Source organism: Nematolebias whitei, chromosome 12, assembly GCF_014905685.2.
Source record: "Nematolebias whitei isolate Nwh7 chromosome 12, NemWhi1, whole genome shotgun sequence".
Taxonomy (NCBI): domain Eukaryota; kingdom Metazoa; phylum Chordata; class Actinopteri; order Cyprinodontiformes; family Rivulidae; genus Nematolebias; species Nematolebias whitei.
The window spans coordinates 35,845,899-35,864,538 of NC_056509.1; the positions used below are offsets into that span (position 1 = coordinate 35,845,899).

Consider the following 18,640-nt stretch of genomic DNA (forward strand, 5'->3'; position numbering starts at 1 on the left):
ATATCAAGTTTCATTAAATTATTTTTGAGCAGATCAGAAGTTATGGGTGGGACAAGAGGAAGATTTTGGGCAGACGGACGGAAACTATACCATAATACATCTGCCTTTCGATGGGCTTCTAAAAAAATGTTAAATTTATGAATACATTTATATTAAAATAATACAACAAAGGAATGATATAGCTTGAGCTAACAAAAAGACCAGGTCAATGTCTGGACGTTGTGGAGGAAGAAAAGCCTGGTCTGGATGAGAAATGAGCAGGTGTAAAAAAAAAAAAGAAAAAAAAAGCAAAGTGGGTGAAGTGGAAGGAATGAGTGCCGAGGCCAGAAGGGATAATGGGGGGAGGTTGGAGAACGATGTGGGAGGGGGTTGAGAAGCAACATATGACAAGGGCAAAGGTTCACAGGGGCGACACGACGGAGACAACAACGCATGACAGCCTGCTGTTATCAGGAAGCGTGTGAGATGGAAGAGAACACGCTGAAAGGTGAGAAACTCATCACAAAGAGATGGTTTGTTCATCTGTTGGTGTTTAAAGTTAAAAAACCAAAAGCTACTGACAAAAATCAATAAACCAATAACACTTTGTATTTAAGGCACAATAGGAACATGTAGAATGGATGACACAGCTCTAACATTCCTGCAGCACACGACTACTTTTAAACATGAACCAAAAATTTACAAATCTGCCTGAAATTTCTAATCAGTTTCTAATACACATAAACTTTAATGTTTTGCTTTAAAATGAGAAAAAAAAGAGGCTATATGTGCTCAAAATGGAGAAAGGTGGTGGCCTAAACAAATTAACAGCTAATGGTAATGTGCACATAAGAGTTACAAAAGCTGAACAAAAAAGACAACTTAAGAAAAATTTAATCAAAGACAAACTTGTAAAATATTAAGTCAAGTCAAGTCAACTTTATTTATAGAGCACATTTAAAACAGAACCTGTTATCAAAGTGCTTAACAACAACAACAACAACAATCAATGAGAGTAAAATTAAAGAGAAAAAAATATATATACACAATACACTAATAATAATAACTGAAGAATTAATAAAAAGCATTTAAAACATAGGGTCACAGATTAAAAAACACTAGATTATTATTTATACTATATGATATATACTATATTATTATTATTATTAAGTAAAAGAAAATTGCAGTAATAATTCTAAGAACTAGATGGAAGCAACAAATACATTTCTATTGTTTAGTTTATTGTATGGTACATCCAGGGGTGATTCTAGAATCTGACCTTTAAGGCCCCAGTATACTCCCGCGTACGTCCATACGTGGAGATACGCACATACGTACGTGGAGGTACGAGTGTACCCCTGCAGGGCATGTCGTGCACAGCTCAATTTTTACGACCGCCTACGCAGTGTCGCACAATAAACTGCCCAGTGACGGACTGTTTTGTATGCGACACCAATGTATTAAATTCTCCTTCTTCATCCCTGATCTGGCCTTTTCTTTTGTTTTTTTGCCAAAAGGCAAGTGATCTCTTCCTCCTCCGTTGATGCCATGACTGAAATGGTGAAAAATGAAAGAATTTGTCACGAGCGAATTATAAACTCAGGTCCAGCGTGGCTGAGGGAGGGTCTGGATATTTCCTGTTGGGCTGGTCTGATGTGTGGGCTGCAGAGCCAGCGCTCCCTGTTTTTTAAAACATTTTTTAGATCTTCTTATTAACAACATATAAACATAGAACGCCGCTGCGGCTAAGGCTGCCAGCTCTCTCTTTTTTTTTTCCCCCCGACCTGTCAATCAATCCAGTAGGCGTGTCAGCAAATGACCAATCGACAACCTCAATTTGTCCTGAAGGTAAACGCCCCTTGTCTGTAGAGCTGACTGCAGCCACTCAGGGTGTACACTCGAGTATGAAGTCTGAACCCTCTGCGTACAGTACACGCGTACGTACGTGTGAACAGACATAAGCGGGAGTATACTGGGGGCTTTAGGGGTGCGTAGCCCCAGACATTGGCTCTTGGCTTTAACAACGCAGTGGCCATTGGTGTCAGAAGAATTTGTAGTGTGGGGGGAACGCACTGAGGTGGGGGTGGGGGGGGGGGTGTCTGGGGGTCCTCCCCCAGACAATTTTGAATAAATTAGATGCCATTTCCTGCATTCTGGAGTATTTTAATGGTTTTTTTTTTATATCTACATTTACCTACATAAGTAAACACTTGATTCAATAAATATTTTAGAGAGTTCAGCACAACAAGAAACTAATATTAAGCTAATATTTTTACCTGTGAAATACTTATTTATACTAATCCATCCAACTTTCACCATTATTATTCTAGTGTTGTTGTACTATATTTCTTTTGGACCTTGTAAACCTGTCTAAATAAAGGTTGAAATATTACATTTCTTTTTAACTTTTTGGAACTTTATTTTGTACTTTTATTGCATAGCTTTATAATTTCTTGTTTTTATTTTTATTTTTAGTGAGTCAAATTGGTTCTTCTCATCCTGAACATTTGATTGCATTATTGACTTTGTCTTAACCTGCATATAACAAATAAACAAACATAACATAAGAAGAAGTAGCTTGACCAACAGCTCTCCTTGTTTGCATAGAGCACTTCAGGACAAACTGAGATTGCTGATTGGCCAGATTCTGACGAGCCTACTGGATTGATTGACAGGTGGCGTAGAGGAGGATCTGACTCATGCAAAAAATGTATAGATTTTTCTGGACAATTAGTGTCATAATTTATTCTATATGTATTCCAAATTGATTCAATATTTTGGTGAATGTAAGGTTTCAGAACTAAGCTTCCTTACAAAATCGTAATAATGCCCCCCCCCCCCCACACACACACTCCCCTCCAGGAGTTCCTAGTTTAAATTTGGGGTGCTTGAAAAAAGAGGTTAGAATCGCCACTGGGTACATCTATTGTTTTTCAGGTTTAACTTTTTATTAATCTACAGGTCTATTTTTTTTATTTTTAAATTACTACATTTAAAATTACTTCCCACACCATGCACAACTGTTAAAAGTTGATGTAAGTTTACAAGATCTGGGAATTTAATACAACAAGTTAAAATGGGCAAATCATTACTTATTCCTTCCGTCCTACTAAATGTGTGATAATATGTCCAAAATCTTTTTCCTCATGATAAGAAGTTGGCAGCACATACCAGGAGGTTCCCAAACTTTAAGGCTTCGGACCCACAAAATGACAGAAGAGACAAACTATAACAAGTTGTCACATAAATACAGCTAATTGGCCAATTAAACAAGTTTAAAGACAAGATAGTCTCCAGTCTGCCTTTATCTGTGTTAATAATAATGTTAACAATATACTATTGGAAATATTTTTAGATGGTATGTGATTTCTGGAAATAATCCCTCCACCTGTCATTTCATACTGTAATGTAGTCGCATCCTGACCCCAACTTTAGTGCCACCTGACAAATGCTGGTGAAGATTCACCTGACAAATACATTTCTTACAAAGTACGAGACATAAGCAGCTTTTAAAAAAGTGATCTGGAAAACATTAGCTGCGTTTGAGAAGTTTAATTATCACTGCAATGCTTGGAGGCAACAATTTACAAACAAATCCTCAAATTTATGATCATTAATGAAACAAACATCATTTCTATTTTGGTTGCTTTCATCTTTATCTAATAGATAACGTGGTTGTAGGAACTTTTAAAACAAAGGAAATTAAATTTGGTGAATAATAGTCTTCACTTCTTGTGGCTGTCTTAAAAATGTGCTTATTTAACTGAGGAAGACAAAATAAACTTTAATTTGTTGAACAGCTGTTTGAATTGTTCAAAGATTAAACAAATCCTTATAAAACAATTAGCCTCCTGTGCTAAATTGTTTATTTAGAAGTCTTTTAAATTGACAAAAATTAAACCGCTTACCAACCTGGCCACACTGGTCCTGAATCTAGTTCCCTAAAATTCTGTGATGTGAGACAAACAAAACCAGCAGTACATTTTGCTTAAGTTACTGGTTTCTACCCATAAGCTGTTAGACTCATAAATCCCTACCCAGGAAAATCACTGTAAAGAAAAGGAAAACCACTGTAGTGCCACTTTGATTGGTGATGTGTCACTTTGTCTGTGCTGCTGATTATCCACGCTGCTGATTTATTGCCTTTGAGTTGCTATATTCATAACCATCTGCTCACTGCAGACTCATGTTCAGGCTGCTGCTTAATACACTGCATTGTTTTGCATTATTGGTGTTTGGCGTGTGTCTTAGATCCTTGTATACTGCTTCTTTTTATATTTCGTACTTCATATTCTATTTTTGCTATATTTGGGTGTAACTGGGACCTTGGTACACAATTTCGTTCCACCTCATGTACCACAGGTGATGCGAATGACAATAAAGAACATTGAACTTTGATAATTTGATATGTTATAAATTCATATCAAGCAAAGTAAATAAGGCACTGCTTTGCCAATCAGTACTCGAGCTAAATAACGACACAAAAATAAAAAAGCCTCAAAATGCACAATTAATTCAGTTCAATTCAATTCAAAAATACTTTATTAATCCCAAAGGGAAATTAAGTGTTGTCGTAGCTCATCATCCTGGTTTCATTCAAGAGTTGTTGTAGATGCTGATAGCTGTGGGAAGGAAGGAACTCCTGCAGCGAGTCTGAAATAACTGGCTATAGATACCGATCAGTTCCACCCGAACCCAGCTTGCTGTCAGATCCAGCAGGCCTCTCGGTCCTCCTGGGCAGCAGGACCGCCCGAATGCCAGGCAGAATTCCTCCCTGAGCAACGGTCACTCCTCCCAGCAGTGTATCGAGCTCCTCGTCACTACAGACAGACAGCTGAAGGTGCCAGGGATGATCCCGGTCCTCCCGTTGCCATGAGTGGAGTTTCCCACCAGCTCCAGGATCTTGACAGTCTGGTACTCGAGCACCGCCGCCAGGTTGATGGGAATTCATCCACGGTGCCTCCTTTTCAACTCATTTGGGATTTGGGGCTGTAGTTGAGGTATTCTAGAGTTTCAGATGTTAACCAGCTGCTCCTGGTTGTTAAAAAACACCTTGTTGCCATGCTTAATGCATCATAACAAATGCCCAAAAGTAAAAAGGCCTCAGCAAAAATCCCTCCAGCTGCATAGCAACCGACACCAGAGCAAACAATCATCCGAAAAAAGCGATCCACATCCAGAAAAAAGAGGAACGAAAGCCTTCAAAAGCGACAGCTCAGAGTGAATGCAACAGAGCCACTCCAGCATGCAGCCACCCCGAGCGACGCAATTCCAGAACACATGAACACATGTGAACACATATGAATGAACACATCAGTTACTTTATTGATTAAAAAATACAACAAAAGCATGGAGGATATTGTTTTGGGCAGAGGCAACAAAGGAGTTAAAGGGAATATGAGATGGGGACCTGTTAAGCACTGTCCAAAGAGGGTCATAAAATGTCAGACACTTAAATTAAGACACAGACACTCAGGTTTAAATGGTAACGACGGTACTGAAGGTGAGCACAGTGAGGAGGACGAATCACTTTTTTTCTGCTGTGACAGACAAAATCTGGAATCATTTCAGACAAGGAGGGGAAGTTTCTCCATCCCTTTTCTTTTGAATGTTCTTTGCACTGCTTGATGCAGGTCAGGTGTGTAGAGCGCACAGGCCAAGTCTATGACAGACTGACAAGATAAGTAATTCAGGTAAAAGTGCTGATTTGCCAATCAGCAACCAAAGCCCATTAACTGCCAAAGTGTTTCCAACCAGCTGACCTCACCCAGGATCTGTGCCACTAATATGAGTCCTGGCACAGCACATGCATATAAAGTAAAAATGTATTTGTACTGTAGAAGTATTCAACATGGCTAATTGTATGGAATATGTATTTAATATGCAATGCTGTGATTGCTAGTATCACTCAACCCCCTGTGAATAGTAAACAGCCATCAGTGTGCTAATGATCCATTGTTAGGCTGATGGTCCTTCTTGACCATGTGAGCAGCTGGTTTTGGTTGTCAGCAGCAAACTGGTTGATCCACTCTGAGAAGGTGCTATTTAAGAGACTGAGCTGAATACAGCACCTCAGACTGAGGAAGTCTCTTGGATGAGAGGCGAAACGTTTCTACATTTTTTTTTTGCTTTGTTTTGTTTTTTTGGTTTTTTTTGTTTTCTTGTTTTTTGAATTTCCAGAGGACCAGATTGAACTTTTTTGGATTTTTCTACCTGGATTATTGAGCATGTATCAGGATGTATGTAATATGGCTCTTTCATATGCATTTTTGTTTTGTGACAAGGAGGTGCACGACACGTTCACAAACAAAAACTCTTCAGGCACACATGCTCACCTTTTGCTTCAAAACAGGCAATTAGAGCTTCGTAATTAAACTAAAGCACATCAGTTTCACAAAGAATACCCAATTTCTTAAATAAAATCATTCCAAAGGACACAAACACCACGAACAACCAGAGGTGAGAGAAGGCGATCAAATGTCTCTTAGCAACAGCTCAGTCTTTCTCTCACCTTTTACCTTTGCCTGGCTGACAAACTTTGCACCTCTGCCCATAAAGACCTCTTTTAACGCTGTCTTCTGAATTTAGATGTTTCTGTGCAGTTGGTAGAGCTGCTGCCTTTCAGTGAGAATGTTGCTGGATTGAAACCCGGCCGGAGAACTTTCAGAGTGGAGTTTACATGTTTGCTCTGTGCATGCGTGGGTTTTCTCCGGGTACTCCAGTTTCCTCCCACAGACCAAAAACATGCATGTTAGGCTGATTGGTAACTCTAAGTGTCCTAGGTGTGAGTGAGAGTGTGAATGGTTGTTTGTCTCTATGTGTCCCTGTGATGGACTGGAGACCTGTCCAGTTGTCTCCCATCTCTCGCACAGCAGCTGCTGAATATGTTCACCAATGACCACCATGACCCAGAAAGGAAGAAGCGGGTAAAGATGATGGATGGATGGATGGATGGATGCTCATACATCTTTTACTCATGCACCAAACATGGTTTTGCTGTATGAGTAAACTGTATCAAGAGCAAAATCAATAACATGACTTAATTAAAAGCCCAGCCTCCTCTGAAGGAATGCATATTGCCCGCCACCTTTCACACCAAAGTTTAGAACTAACTTCATCTTATGCTGAAAAATGATGAAGTTGCAGCCATTTTTTATCAAACCCTGAAATAACATTATGTGCAATATCATGCAATATTGTGACATCTCATGTAATCTTTATGCATTTGGAGTATGCGTTGTGAATGACTTTCGGCTGCTACCACACTAAATTTTAGCTCAATATATGTAAAATTAACTGAAGTATAGGCATTGATTTGTAGGCTAATGTTGATTAGCTGTGACAACCATCTTGAATTGGGTTGACTCCAAAAGTTACTCATCTGTGGATGCAAATTCAATTATTGCTTTCTAGGAGTTTCACTGAAATCCATCCAGTGGCTCATGAGAATCTTTGCTAACAGATAAATGGGTTGACTCCAACAAATAATGCCAAGGTTTTCAGCAAAAACGACACAAACTGTGTCATGCAAATGTAGGGGATTAGCCTCAGCTACTACCACACTAGAGGCAGTGGATTGTAGATGTCAACCCAACGGTTACTTTGTGAAAGTTTCCTTAAAACCTGTTCAGTGGTTCATATGATGTTTTGCTAAAAGTACAGATAAATAAACCCACACAGAAAAAGTCACGGGTGATATGAACAGAACTTCAACAGCTGACTCTGGGTGAAAGAAAAAGGGAAGAAGGACTCTCACTCAGCATTCGAGTCATCGTTACTTGTTCCCACAGAATCCACCTGATGATGTGAAAACACGTGTTTTTCTGCTCTCTACACCGTCCTCTCACCTGTTGTGCTGCTTGATAAGCGCAGTGACCCGGTCTGATTGTGAGCCCAGGTCTCTGGAGTACTGCACCAGGTCGTTCAGTTGGCTTTTCAACTTTTCTGCCATCAGCTCAGCACTCTGCAAGCCCTCCAGAATCTCCTGAAAACAGAAAGCAGTAGTCGGAGTCTGTCTGTTTGGAGGAGACACGCTTCAATCAGTGCATTCCTATTCACACCCAGTCTCCTCTCTCTCACACACACACACACACACAGACGCTCCAACACATACTCACAGTGCTGCTCGTTCAATAGCATTTCTGTTCTTCGAGGAGTGTAACAGGAAGGAGCTGAGGTTCTCCCGCTCCGCCTCACATTCTGCACTCACAGTCATGAAATCCGCTGCCATGAAATATGTACAAGCTCTGACTTTCACTCATCCGCTCTCTCTCTCTCTCTCTCTCTGTTTTTCTGACGTACAACGATTAAACTACCCTCCCTCCCGTCTCTTCTGGACTCGTTGCACTCTTCTCCTTTCCTCCCTCCTCCTACGATGGTTCTAATTTTGCTCCCCTCCTCTCTCCTGCCTGCTACTCGTTTGAATTATTCCCTCTTACACGTTTTTCCCCTCCCTCTCTCCCGGTGGAATACAGCTGTCAAGAGCCCTCGCAGATCCAGAGTTGGTTTCAAACGCACGCAAACAAGCGCGCAAAGAAAACACGGCCGGACGCAGGAAACAGGCTGGAGGAGGAGTAGGAGGAGGAGGAGAAAAAGAAGCAGAGAAGGAAGGGTGGGTGGGTTGGGGGGGAACTCCTCCTCTGTTCTTTGACAGCCCCAAATTGAGGAAAACCGGAGAAAGGCATGGCCAAAGAAGCCTGGGGAGGAGTGTGAGGTGGACCGCTCTAGCACAGCCTTGATAATAAAGAAAAATTGTCAGACTGTAAACATCCTGTGGAGGTTAGGGACAGTGCAGCAGGGGAGGTGAAGAGCAGGCACTCCAAGAAACAGGAAAGGCAAACCAGCTGACTTAATTTCAACCAAAACGGAGTAGGAATAGAAGAAAAACAAAAAAACAATAAGGCAAGGCTTGGAAGGGAGAGATAGTGGAATATAATAGCAATAAAAAAACAAAATGGGAGGGGTAAAGGGGACAGAAGGAGAAGACTGAATAAGCAGAGAACTAGAGGAAATGATGGGATTTTAGCTGTCATTCTGGTCTTCCACTAAAGCTGATTTAAAAACTAATCTGTTTTTAGGATTTACTAACAAAATGGATAATTACAGACAAGGAAAAAGTAGCAAAACACACACCATGTGTACTTGTGTGTGTTTGTGGTTACTTTCCATTACACTGCGTTAATTACTTTTCCCAGCACGGCACAATAAACTTCATAAATCGCAGCCTGACAAGTCTTTTTTTTTCATTAATTTTTTTGCTTAAACTATTGGTCGAACACAATACGTTTATGACGCCATTCTGACTGTTTTAATTGTGTGAATTCAGATTTCCGTTTTGTATTAATCCATATATTTTTTTCATTTTTGACTTCTGCATATTTTGTTATTTTAGCTATTCATGAATCAAAACATTGAACTCATTCGGGAGATGGTTGCTATGACTTGTTTTTTTTGTTTGTAACCTTTACACTTCAAATTATATAACTTTACAAATATTTTCCCCATTGAAATACACCAAGATCGCTTCAGTTCGATAAAACAGCTTTTATTATCTGCTTCAGCAAGCTTGCTCTTGTTTTCTTTTGCTACTTTTACCTATTGATCAGCTAATTTTAGCTTTTTGTTAGCCTTTTGATAAGTTTAGCTTCCAGCTAGTCTTTACTACTTGTATGCTAATCCTTTGCTCTTTTTTATTAACCTTGAGCTACATTTAGTTAGCATTATGCAACTTTCAGCTTATATCTACCATTTTGTTACATTTAGCTTTTAGCTTGCCTTATGTCACTTTAGCTTATAGTTAGCACAACTTTAAGATAGTTCTTCACAACTTTAGACTAACCTTTTGCTTTTTATAGCCTCTACCCATACTTTTAGCTTTTTGTTAGCCTTTTGCTACTCTTAGCTATTGTTTTTAGCAAAACATTTTCTGATTCTAGCTAGTATATTCACCTTTTAGTTTCTACTCACTGTTCTGCTACATTTAGCTTTTTGCTAGCTTTTGCTACATTTAGCTTCTAGCTAACATTTACTACTTTTGTCTAGTCTTTTGCTACATTTGGTCAATCTTTGCTACTTTTAGTTAGCTTTTAGTTATTTTTAGCTTTAACCTACTTTTTTACCACCTTTAGCTTTTGATTGCCTTTTAAACCTTTTACCATGTAGCATTTAGCTACATTTAGCTTGTAGGTGGCCTTTTGCCGTTTTTAACTTTTTTCGCTTGCTTCTTCTTCTTTAAGTGAGCATTTTCCTTTTTTTTTTTGCTTTCTTTTAGCTTTTAGCTACTATTCTTTTGTTGTTGTTGTTTGTTTGATTTAATCAGTTTCAGCTTCTTCCGCAAAATTCAGCAAAGTGATTCAGCACTCAGCATTCACAGCATTTTCACAGAAAATTAAACATTTATTTTTACCTTGGCCAGCTTCCACCCCTCCACTGCCTCCTCGCCATTACTCCGCCCTTCAGCTTTAACCAGCTCCTGGCTCCACCCCCTCAGATGTCCATCGAACTCCTTCAGCTTGTCCTCCAGGCAGGCAGTGAGACGTTCGTATTCCTCTTCTGAAGCTTCATTTGCAGCAAGGGCCCCCTCCAGGCCATCCCTGGCCCTCAGAGCGGCCCCCTCCCACTGCTCCAGAGCATGTGAAAGCGCCCCCAGTTGGCGATCCATGGCCTCGCAGCCTCCTGCTGCTGTGTGCTCTGCTGTGGTCGCTGCGCTGCGACGGACCCGGCTGAGGCGCTCGCGGCCCTCCATGAGTCGACACTTTACACGCTCCTGTGGCAGGTAGACGGGAGACTAAGTTGCTACGGAAACTGTGGCTAAGGAAACTACACTCTCTGGATATGTGTGCGTGTTTTAAAAAAATATATATTTAGACCTCCTTGTGTAGTATTTGTATTCTCTTATGTCTCCCGCTCCATCATTTCCTTTAAATTTAATCATGCTCATCCTGTATGTTCTTTGGTTATCTCCTGGCATTAATGTAATAATTTCATCCACCTTCTACGTCAACACTTTTATTTTCTTTGAGAAGCACTCGGCATGGAGATGAATTGAAAAGCAAACACTTGAGGACAATGAGATCTTTAGGGCGGTTAAAAGAGCATCTGACCATGTAAATGTGTGCTTATCAGCAGTAACCTTGTATAGACAAGACATCATAGCTTCACTCAGTAGCTCTGCAAACACATTTACAACGTGATAATTAGGGCCCATGTGTAATATTTAAATGCAAATCAATTTCACCACACTTTTTTTTCCCACCACTGTGATTGCAGAATTGTTTAACGAGGGAAGTGCACACAAATGCAGTTTCTCTAATTTATCCCTCCTTTTGTAAGACAATAATGCTCAGTAAATGGGCAGTAAATTGCACCACCAAAAGAAAAGAGATTGAGATATTTGGCTCAGATATGAGAAACAAGTTGGGAACCAATTTCTGTTTTCTGCATTACTTACTCTCTTCACATTCGTTCAGATTAGAAAAAAATCAGATATTTCAATTATCACCAAAAGCAGCAGGTTTGACACCTTTAAATGGGTTTAAAAATTCAAGAAACAACACGTTTACATGATGCATTTTACTGTCAGAAAAAATGGCGTTAATGTACTGAAAATAAAAAATCCACCATTACTTGAAGGAATTCAAATCACCCGCTGCCTTTCATGTCAGAACTTCATGATTAGATTATTTGCCTGTTGTTTAAAGACTGAGTTGTTGCCATTTTGGTCAAACATTAAAAAAAATAAAATCAACGATTTTCTATAAAATCAGGTAATTTCAAGCTCAGAGTGTTTGTTGTGAATGACTGTCATCTACTACCACATCAAATTTTAGTTCAATATCTGCTGAACTGATTACATTATAGTATAACACTTTGTGTTGTCTAATGTCAATCATTGGTGGTAGCCATCTTGACTCCAAATGTTTTTTTTTTCAGTTGTAAATGTACATCCAGTGATTAATTTCTGGGAGTTTCATTAAAATCTGTCAAATGGTTTGTGAGATATTGTGCTAACAGACAAGCAGAAATTAGTACAAAAAAGTGGAAATGATCTGAAAAAAGCAGAAAGTGTGAATAAGCAGTTGAATAGTAGCTAAAAAAAACAGAATCACAAAAGTGTGAATGCTTAATAAACATTCACATTATTATTTTAGACATACAGCCAGCAATTGCTAGCTATGCAAACCTAATCTGTTAATGATGATCATATAAAAGATAATAAAATGGTTAAATCATGTCATCTGGACCTGTGGAATGTTTCGTCCCAAAATACTAGAACGCCCTTTATTGTAATCATATGAATACAGTGTATTCATCTGGAAGGGAGAGATCATCTAAAGAAAAGTACTATCTAAAAACATGTAGCAAGTGCTAAGTTAAGCATGTCTATCCCTGCCACAAGTGAACTCCAATCAGATCTGTTAAGAGCTCCAAGTTCTTGCCGACTGGTTTGAATCTCGGGACTTTGGCCACAAACTAAACACTTTAAACCTACAGCAGCAAGATGGACTCTTCTGTGAATACGATCTTGCAGTTTAAAAATGGTCATCTCCACGTGAACTCAATGTTTGATCAAAAGTACGAGTGCAGAACGTTTTAACATTTCACATGAAGAAGCCCTTATGTGCACCCCAACACTTTCATGCCACTGCAACTTATTTTTCCACAATAAATACGATGGGATATCCCTGTAACTAATCCAAAGCCTTTCTTTACCTTCACTTTTGACAGTTTCTTCCTGATGGAGGCAGAATCTCCAGATGTATCAGACCAGTGCTGTAGCTCCTCGCCTGCGGTCATCAACCAATCGGTAAGATCCCGAACAGCCTCCAGGTAGTCCTGGTGCTCCAACACCACGCCCTGTGCTAGATGTACTCTCTCCTACAGAATAAACGGGGAACAAAAACACCTATTTAAAAAAAAAAACAACTTCTAATATTATGGAATAGAACACACAAAGAGGTGCAGTTTTTTTAATTTTTTTATGAAATGGTAAAATCCTATTCCTTTTACCTCCACCAAAGCTGTGAGATGATCAAACTGCACCTGCAGCTGGGTGCGAGCCCCATGGTTGAAGCTGGCATCACCTGTCTTCTTGAAAAGCTCCCTGGCTTTCTCTTCCAGGCTGGAGAGCGCCATCTGGTGGTCTTCTAGGTCGGCCACCAGAGCTCTGAGTCTCTCTAACTGGGAGGCCTTCTCTCTGGGTCCAGGCTGCGGTGGGAGAGGGGTGCACACCTCACGCCTGACAGCCTCCATCCAACTCTGCAGCTGAGCAGCGCTCTCGAGGTATCCCCCCCACTGAGACACAGTCCACTCTAATCGACTGCAGACAAGACAGTACATCTCGAATTTCACATATGCCTTTAATAAATAAAATGAGCTGTTTTCAACTTATGTAAAAAACAATTGCGTAATAATTACAGTTTGACATGAGTAGCTCATTACATATATGTTTTTTTTACTTTCCTCACATCCTCAGTTTATATTTCAAACCCATAACAAGAGCATGAAATAAACACTGTCAGTAATTCTTGCCAAGTGCTTTTATCCCCTTTAATCACGTAGTTCAAACATCCACAGACACAGATACACACCCATAATTTCCCTTGCCATCTGTTACCCCTGCATGCGCAAATAACGCCAATATCCACACACGTGCACCTCTCGTTCACCTGCTACCCCTCGCCTCCTGTTCCCACTTTCCCCTTAAAACACAAACACACCCCATGCGTGACCCACTGTTTGCCATCCACCATTTAATCCCTAATGAGATCATTTTTTCCCTCCTAAGAGGGGCCATAATTGTTCAATTTACCACACAGATCGGTGCGTACTGACCTGCACGCGCGCACGCACACACACGGAAGAGAGCAAACAAAGACGTATCAATCAGACTCAGAAAAGAGACAAATAAGCCTCATTATGTATTTACCCTATTGGTAATTAATAGTAGTGATGCACACTCTGTCATTAAGAAATAACATGCTCCCTAGTGAGGACTTTTTTTTTTGGCACACACATTAGTTCTTTAAAACGCCATGGCAAATGAGAGGAAGGAAAAACAGTTATATGTTATTTATTTATCACGTATCAACGGGGAAGTCTAACTGCATGGGTATGATTCCATTAGAGTACCTGTGGCAGCTCATGGCAGTGACGAGCAGCGTGGCCCAGGCATCTTCCACTTCCTGTAGCTGAGACCGGACCACTTCCTGTCCTGCGGCTCCATAGCCGCGCAGGGCAAGCTCTGCTTTACCCATCGCCATGTTCAGCTTCACCTCCCCTTCTCCCTTCAAAAGGAGGATGTCCTGTTCAAACAAGAGGATGGTCTCTGTAAACTGTGTTGAGACTAATTTAATAAGCTAAAAGGTTTTCTAAAACAAACAGCCTCAACCCCTGTGTCTGCTGAAACCACCATTAAGACCTCACCTGCACAGCCTCCAGTCTCTGCTCTAGCTGCTCCTTAGTTCCCATTGTGCTGTCTACTGTACCAAGACGCTCCTGGATCTCCTCCAGCCAGGCCCAAACTCCCTGGAGGGTGTCTCCAAAGGCCTGGTTCTCCTGGCAGACCCGTAGCTTCTCTCTGGCCGTCTTCAGCAGAGCCTGATACTCCATCTGGAGCTGGCCCGTCACCCTGACCTCTCCTCCAGAACCCCGGCCTGATTCAGACAGAGCCTGGGCCTCCTGACAGAGACGCTCGACAGACTCCCTACACAGAAAAAAGAAGATAATGAATTATTGCTGCTCGGACTGTTTAACAGCTGATCTTACAACCTTTACAACAAATGCCCTTAGGTGCTCATATACTCAAACCTTCGAGCTATGAGATCTTTATTGAGGTTTTCCATTTTCTGCAGCTCTTCTGAAGGGTCCGAGCCTCCTTTCTGGCTCGCTGCCTCAAGAACAGACTCACTCTTTAGGCTGAGATCCATCTGCTCCAGCCATTCTTTTATTCTCTCCACACAATCATCAAAACTAAAAGAAAGGGTGCAAAAAGAAAAGTGGCATATTTCTGTTGAATAAAAGTGTTTTTAATTTAATGCGAGACTTTAAAAGTGAGAAGACTTACTTCTTTAGGAGGTCAATGCTTTCTTGCAAGTATTGCTGGCTCTGACAGCGGCTATCCAGGTAGTTCTTCCACTCTTTCTGACATGAGGAGCAATTCTCTTGGACCTGTGCTGCTCCAGCTTTGCTCAGGTGAAGCTGAAGGTTTTCAGCCTCCTTACAGACCTGAGAGAGACGCTCCTCTCCCTCAGATGTCTGCTCAGCTGACAGCTGGGGCGAGAAAGAGGAGCATGTTGCTTGTTGTTAACACTGATGTGCCACAAAATAATTGAGGAGCAGAACCTTCCATTGTTAACACATTACACAGATAAGTTACAAACAGAAGCTTAAGGTAGAAAAAGACTAGTTAAAGCAAAAAAAGATTAGCTGAAGTACCAAAGTGGTAAAAAAAAGCAAAAGGCTAGTTAGAGGCTAAAGGCAAAAATAGCAAAAGGCTAATCAACTGTATCAAAAAGCTAGCTAAACATTAAAGGAACAGAAATCTAATTTTGAGCTAAATTTAGCAATATGCTACTTATAAGATGAACAGATTAAAAGGCAAGCTAACAGTATAAAAAAGTGGATAAAAGGTAAAAGCTGCAAAAGGCTAGCTAAAAGCTAAAAAATATCAAAAGGCATAGCTAACAAAAGCAAAACAATAAGTTAAAGCTTAAGTAGAAACGGTTAGCTAAAAACTGCAAACGGCTATTTAACAATAGCAGAACAGTAAGTAAAAACTTAAGTAGCAAACAGCTAAGTATCTAATTGTTTATCAAAAGTAGAAATGAATTCCTAAGTTTAAAGTAGCAAGAGGCTAGCTAGTAGTAAAATATAACAAACAGCAAGCTAAATGTTAAAAGAAGCAGACCAATAGCTGAAAACTAAAAGTAGCGAAGGCAAATAGAGCAAGTACATTGAAGCATTATTCAAAGAGGAGTGTGTTTTTGAAGGAACTGAAGAGACTGTCTATGTATATCTATGTGAAAAATATTTTATCAATATTTTGAAATGTGTAAAAGTTACAAAAACCAAAAGTCACACCATCCGTCTTTTCTAAATGAGCTCAACGTTTTGATGTATGAATGTTTGAAATAGCAAAATAGGTAGATTGCAAAATCAAACAACAAAAACAGGAACACAGTGACTCAGCAGTCACACTTATAATTTAGAAAATATAAAAAAATCATTGTTGCTTTCTTTATTCAGAATAAAATAAAGTCCAATAATTAGGTGTAATTACTGAAAACTGAATGACATGAATAAGCTTTCTGATTACTGCAGAACATGGAGAAACACTAATAAACTATTTAACAGTACCTTCAGTCTTTGCAACTTGGCTCCGAGGATGGCAACATCCCCTGATTGATTAAAACAGTCTTTCAGCTCCAACTTCAGGTCCGCGAGCCAGGACTTAAAGTCTTGGACGAGCTCTGCATCGAGGAACAGAAAGAACCGGATGAGCTAAAAGCAAACAGCGTGCTGACAAGATGATTTAGATGGCGTTATAAATAAAGGCAGAAACGATTTTTAAAAAAATTCACGGAACGAGAAGGAGAAGTAGAGGAGATCTGCTGAGGCAGATGGGAAGTGTTGGCGTGTCCACGCTGTGCAGTGCTGCGTTGCCTTGGCAACAAGCCCAAAAATGACTCCCTCGAGAGCGGATGTGACGAGTGCGACACTCACTCTGAGGCGCAGGTGTGTGTCGAAGCAACAAGAGTGCATCGGTGCACCTGACAGCGTGTGTGGATGGAGTGTGGGATGTTGTGGGCGGATGGAGTGTGCTCTGGGGGAAAGTGAAGGATAATCAACAGCAAATCTGTTGCATTACGAACACAAATGAATTACACTGCTTTGTGTAGCTGAGCAATGTTTGATCGGGAGATAACGAGCTTTTAAACACTATTAGGAGTCTAATTTCTCCTCACCTGGGAAGGAGTTACCGCGTCTACTTACTCTTGGATAATTCACTCTGTTTTGATGTTAGATGGCATTTGATACGCATCATCTGACTCCAGAAGTCCAGACCTGTTAATGTGTCTTACCGTTGAAATGGAGCTGTAGTCCGTCCTGCAGGCTGCTCCTGGTCTTTGCACAGCGTTGAGCAACGGCCTCTGTTCGCTTGGCGATGGAGGTGAGGTCAGAGGAGAGGCGGGACAACTCCTGAGATGGCTGTGATCTGCTGAGGGAGGTCAGGACATCTCTAGCTGAGTCCATGTCTGCCCTCTGTTGCTGCACAACAACCTGCAGGTCCTAAAATAGAAAAGAACAGGACCATAGCATGTTAGAATTTATAGCTACAGGAAGGTGGAATAACAGATTTATCAGTTTCTGATTTACTAAATCGATCCCAGTCAGGATGATCCACTGTGGGGTCTAACATCTGTCCTGCTATGAGGTGGAGGTGGGTGACAACTGGAAAATACTCAATGGTCTGCGATTTTTTCCATGTGAAAATGATTAGAGGAAAAAACAAACGGTCACAGCAATGGTTTAACCATTTGACATTTTCACACAACTATTTTTTGTATATTTTTAAATGGTTTGGGAGCAGAAAAACTGGACTTGAACTTAAACATAGGTTCGATGAGTTTTTAGTTTTTATTTATATTTTAATCTTGTTTTATGCATGTTTGTTGTTGAATGCTAACAACAGTTTTTGGTACAGCTTACAAAAAGATGGTCTTACAGCCTGTCAGTGCACCTCCCTGTTTAAAAACAAATTTATTTTCATTATCATTATTATTATCATTTCCTCCCCTTGCATGCACAAAAAGAGTGCATTTGATTTAACACACTTGAGCACTTTATGCATTAAAGTGTTGTTTATCATTAATGCATTGATTAAAGCAGATGGTAAAATACAATATAGTAATAAATATATACTGTATAAATATATATATATATATATATATATAAAGGAGTTCTATGCCATATTGCTCAGTCTAACTACACAGGTTGATAAATGGTGACATAAATAACAGGAAAAAGCAAAAAGACACTTCTATAAAATCAACCTGTCCATTTTGTTGCTCCCCTGAAAACCGCTTGTAGCTGGTTTAAACACAAGAAAAAAACTGCCTTTTGCCACCAGTTAAGCAAAATATGAGAAATCATAAGCTCATACCTTCACAGTTTGAATATGTTCTAATGAAGAAGCTTCGGAGAGGTCTGATATGGAACCTTCAACACCCTCCAGCCGCTCAGCCATTTGGGACATGAGGTCCTCAAGTCGCTGCTTCTGGAAGTTGAAGTAGGTCAGCGTGTGTTTGGCCTGGTTGAACGCCTCCTGCGCGTGGAACATTTTCTTCCTCAGATCCGACTCCAGAACCTGGCCCAGTAAAAACAGATAGCAGCACTTTAAAACAAGAGGCAGATTTACACAACACAAACACTTTATTTGTCCATTCTATTACAATGACACACACAAAAAGAGCAAAAGTCAAAGTAACGTCCGTGTTTTTAACTTTCTATTTTTCTCATTTAATCCTAAATAATAATGTGGTTTACTGATTGGTAAGCTGAGCTAAAAAGTTTTGTGTTATTAAAGGTGAGTGGTGATCGGGTGCGGTAGTTACATATAGCAAGTTAAACGCAACAGAAACTTTCAATTTGAAATTATATA

At 40.1% G+C, this 18,640-nt stretch overlaps 2 protein-coding genes across 2 annotated transcripts in view; both read right to left on the reverse strand.

Annotated features, from left to right (window-relative positions):
- syne1a (spectrin repeat containing, nuclear envelope 1a) overlaps positions 1–14,843 on the reverse strand; it is a gene marked incomplete in the record, with an annotated part of 110,088 nt that extends 95,245 nt beyond the window's left edge. The window contains 7 exon segments of the mRNA XM_037685156.1: positions 7,827–7,963; positions 10,385–10,744; positions 12,691–12,855; positions 12,988–13,297; positions 14,110–14,282; positions 14,404–14,683; positions 14,788–14,843. Of these exon segments, the coding sequence (XP_037541084.1) occupies positions 7,827–7,963; positions 10,385–10,744; positions 12,691–12,855; positions 12,988–13,297; positions 14,110–14,282; positions 14,404–14,683; positions 14,788–14,822 (1,460 nt within the window).
- A 196-nt stretch (positions 14,844–15,039) lies between these two features.
- Positions 15,040–18,640, reverse strand: part of LOC119417909 (nesprin-1) — a 38,233-nt gene continuing 34,632 nt past the window's right edge. The window contains exons 38-41 of the mRNA XM_037685157.1: positions 18,143–18,346; positions 17,061–17,268; positions 16,336–16,448; positions 15,040–15,249 (exon numbers count right to left, since the gene is read on the reverse strand). Coding sequence (XP_037541085.1) covers positions 15,040–15,249; positions 16,336–16,448; positions 17,061–17,268; positions 18,143–18,346 — 735 coding nt within the window. The remainder of the gene's footprint in view (positions 15,250–16,335; positions 16,449–17,060; positions 17,269–18,142; positions 18,347–18,640) is intronic.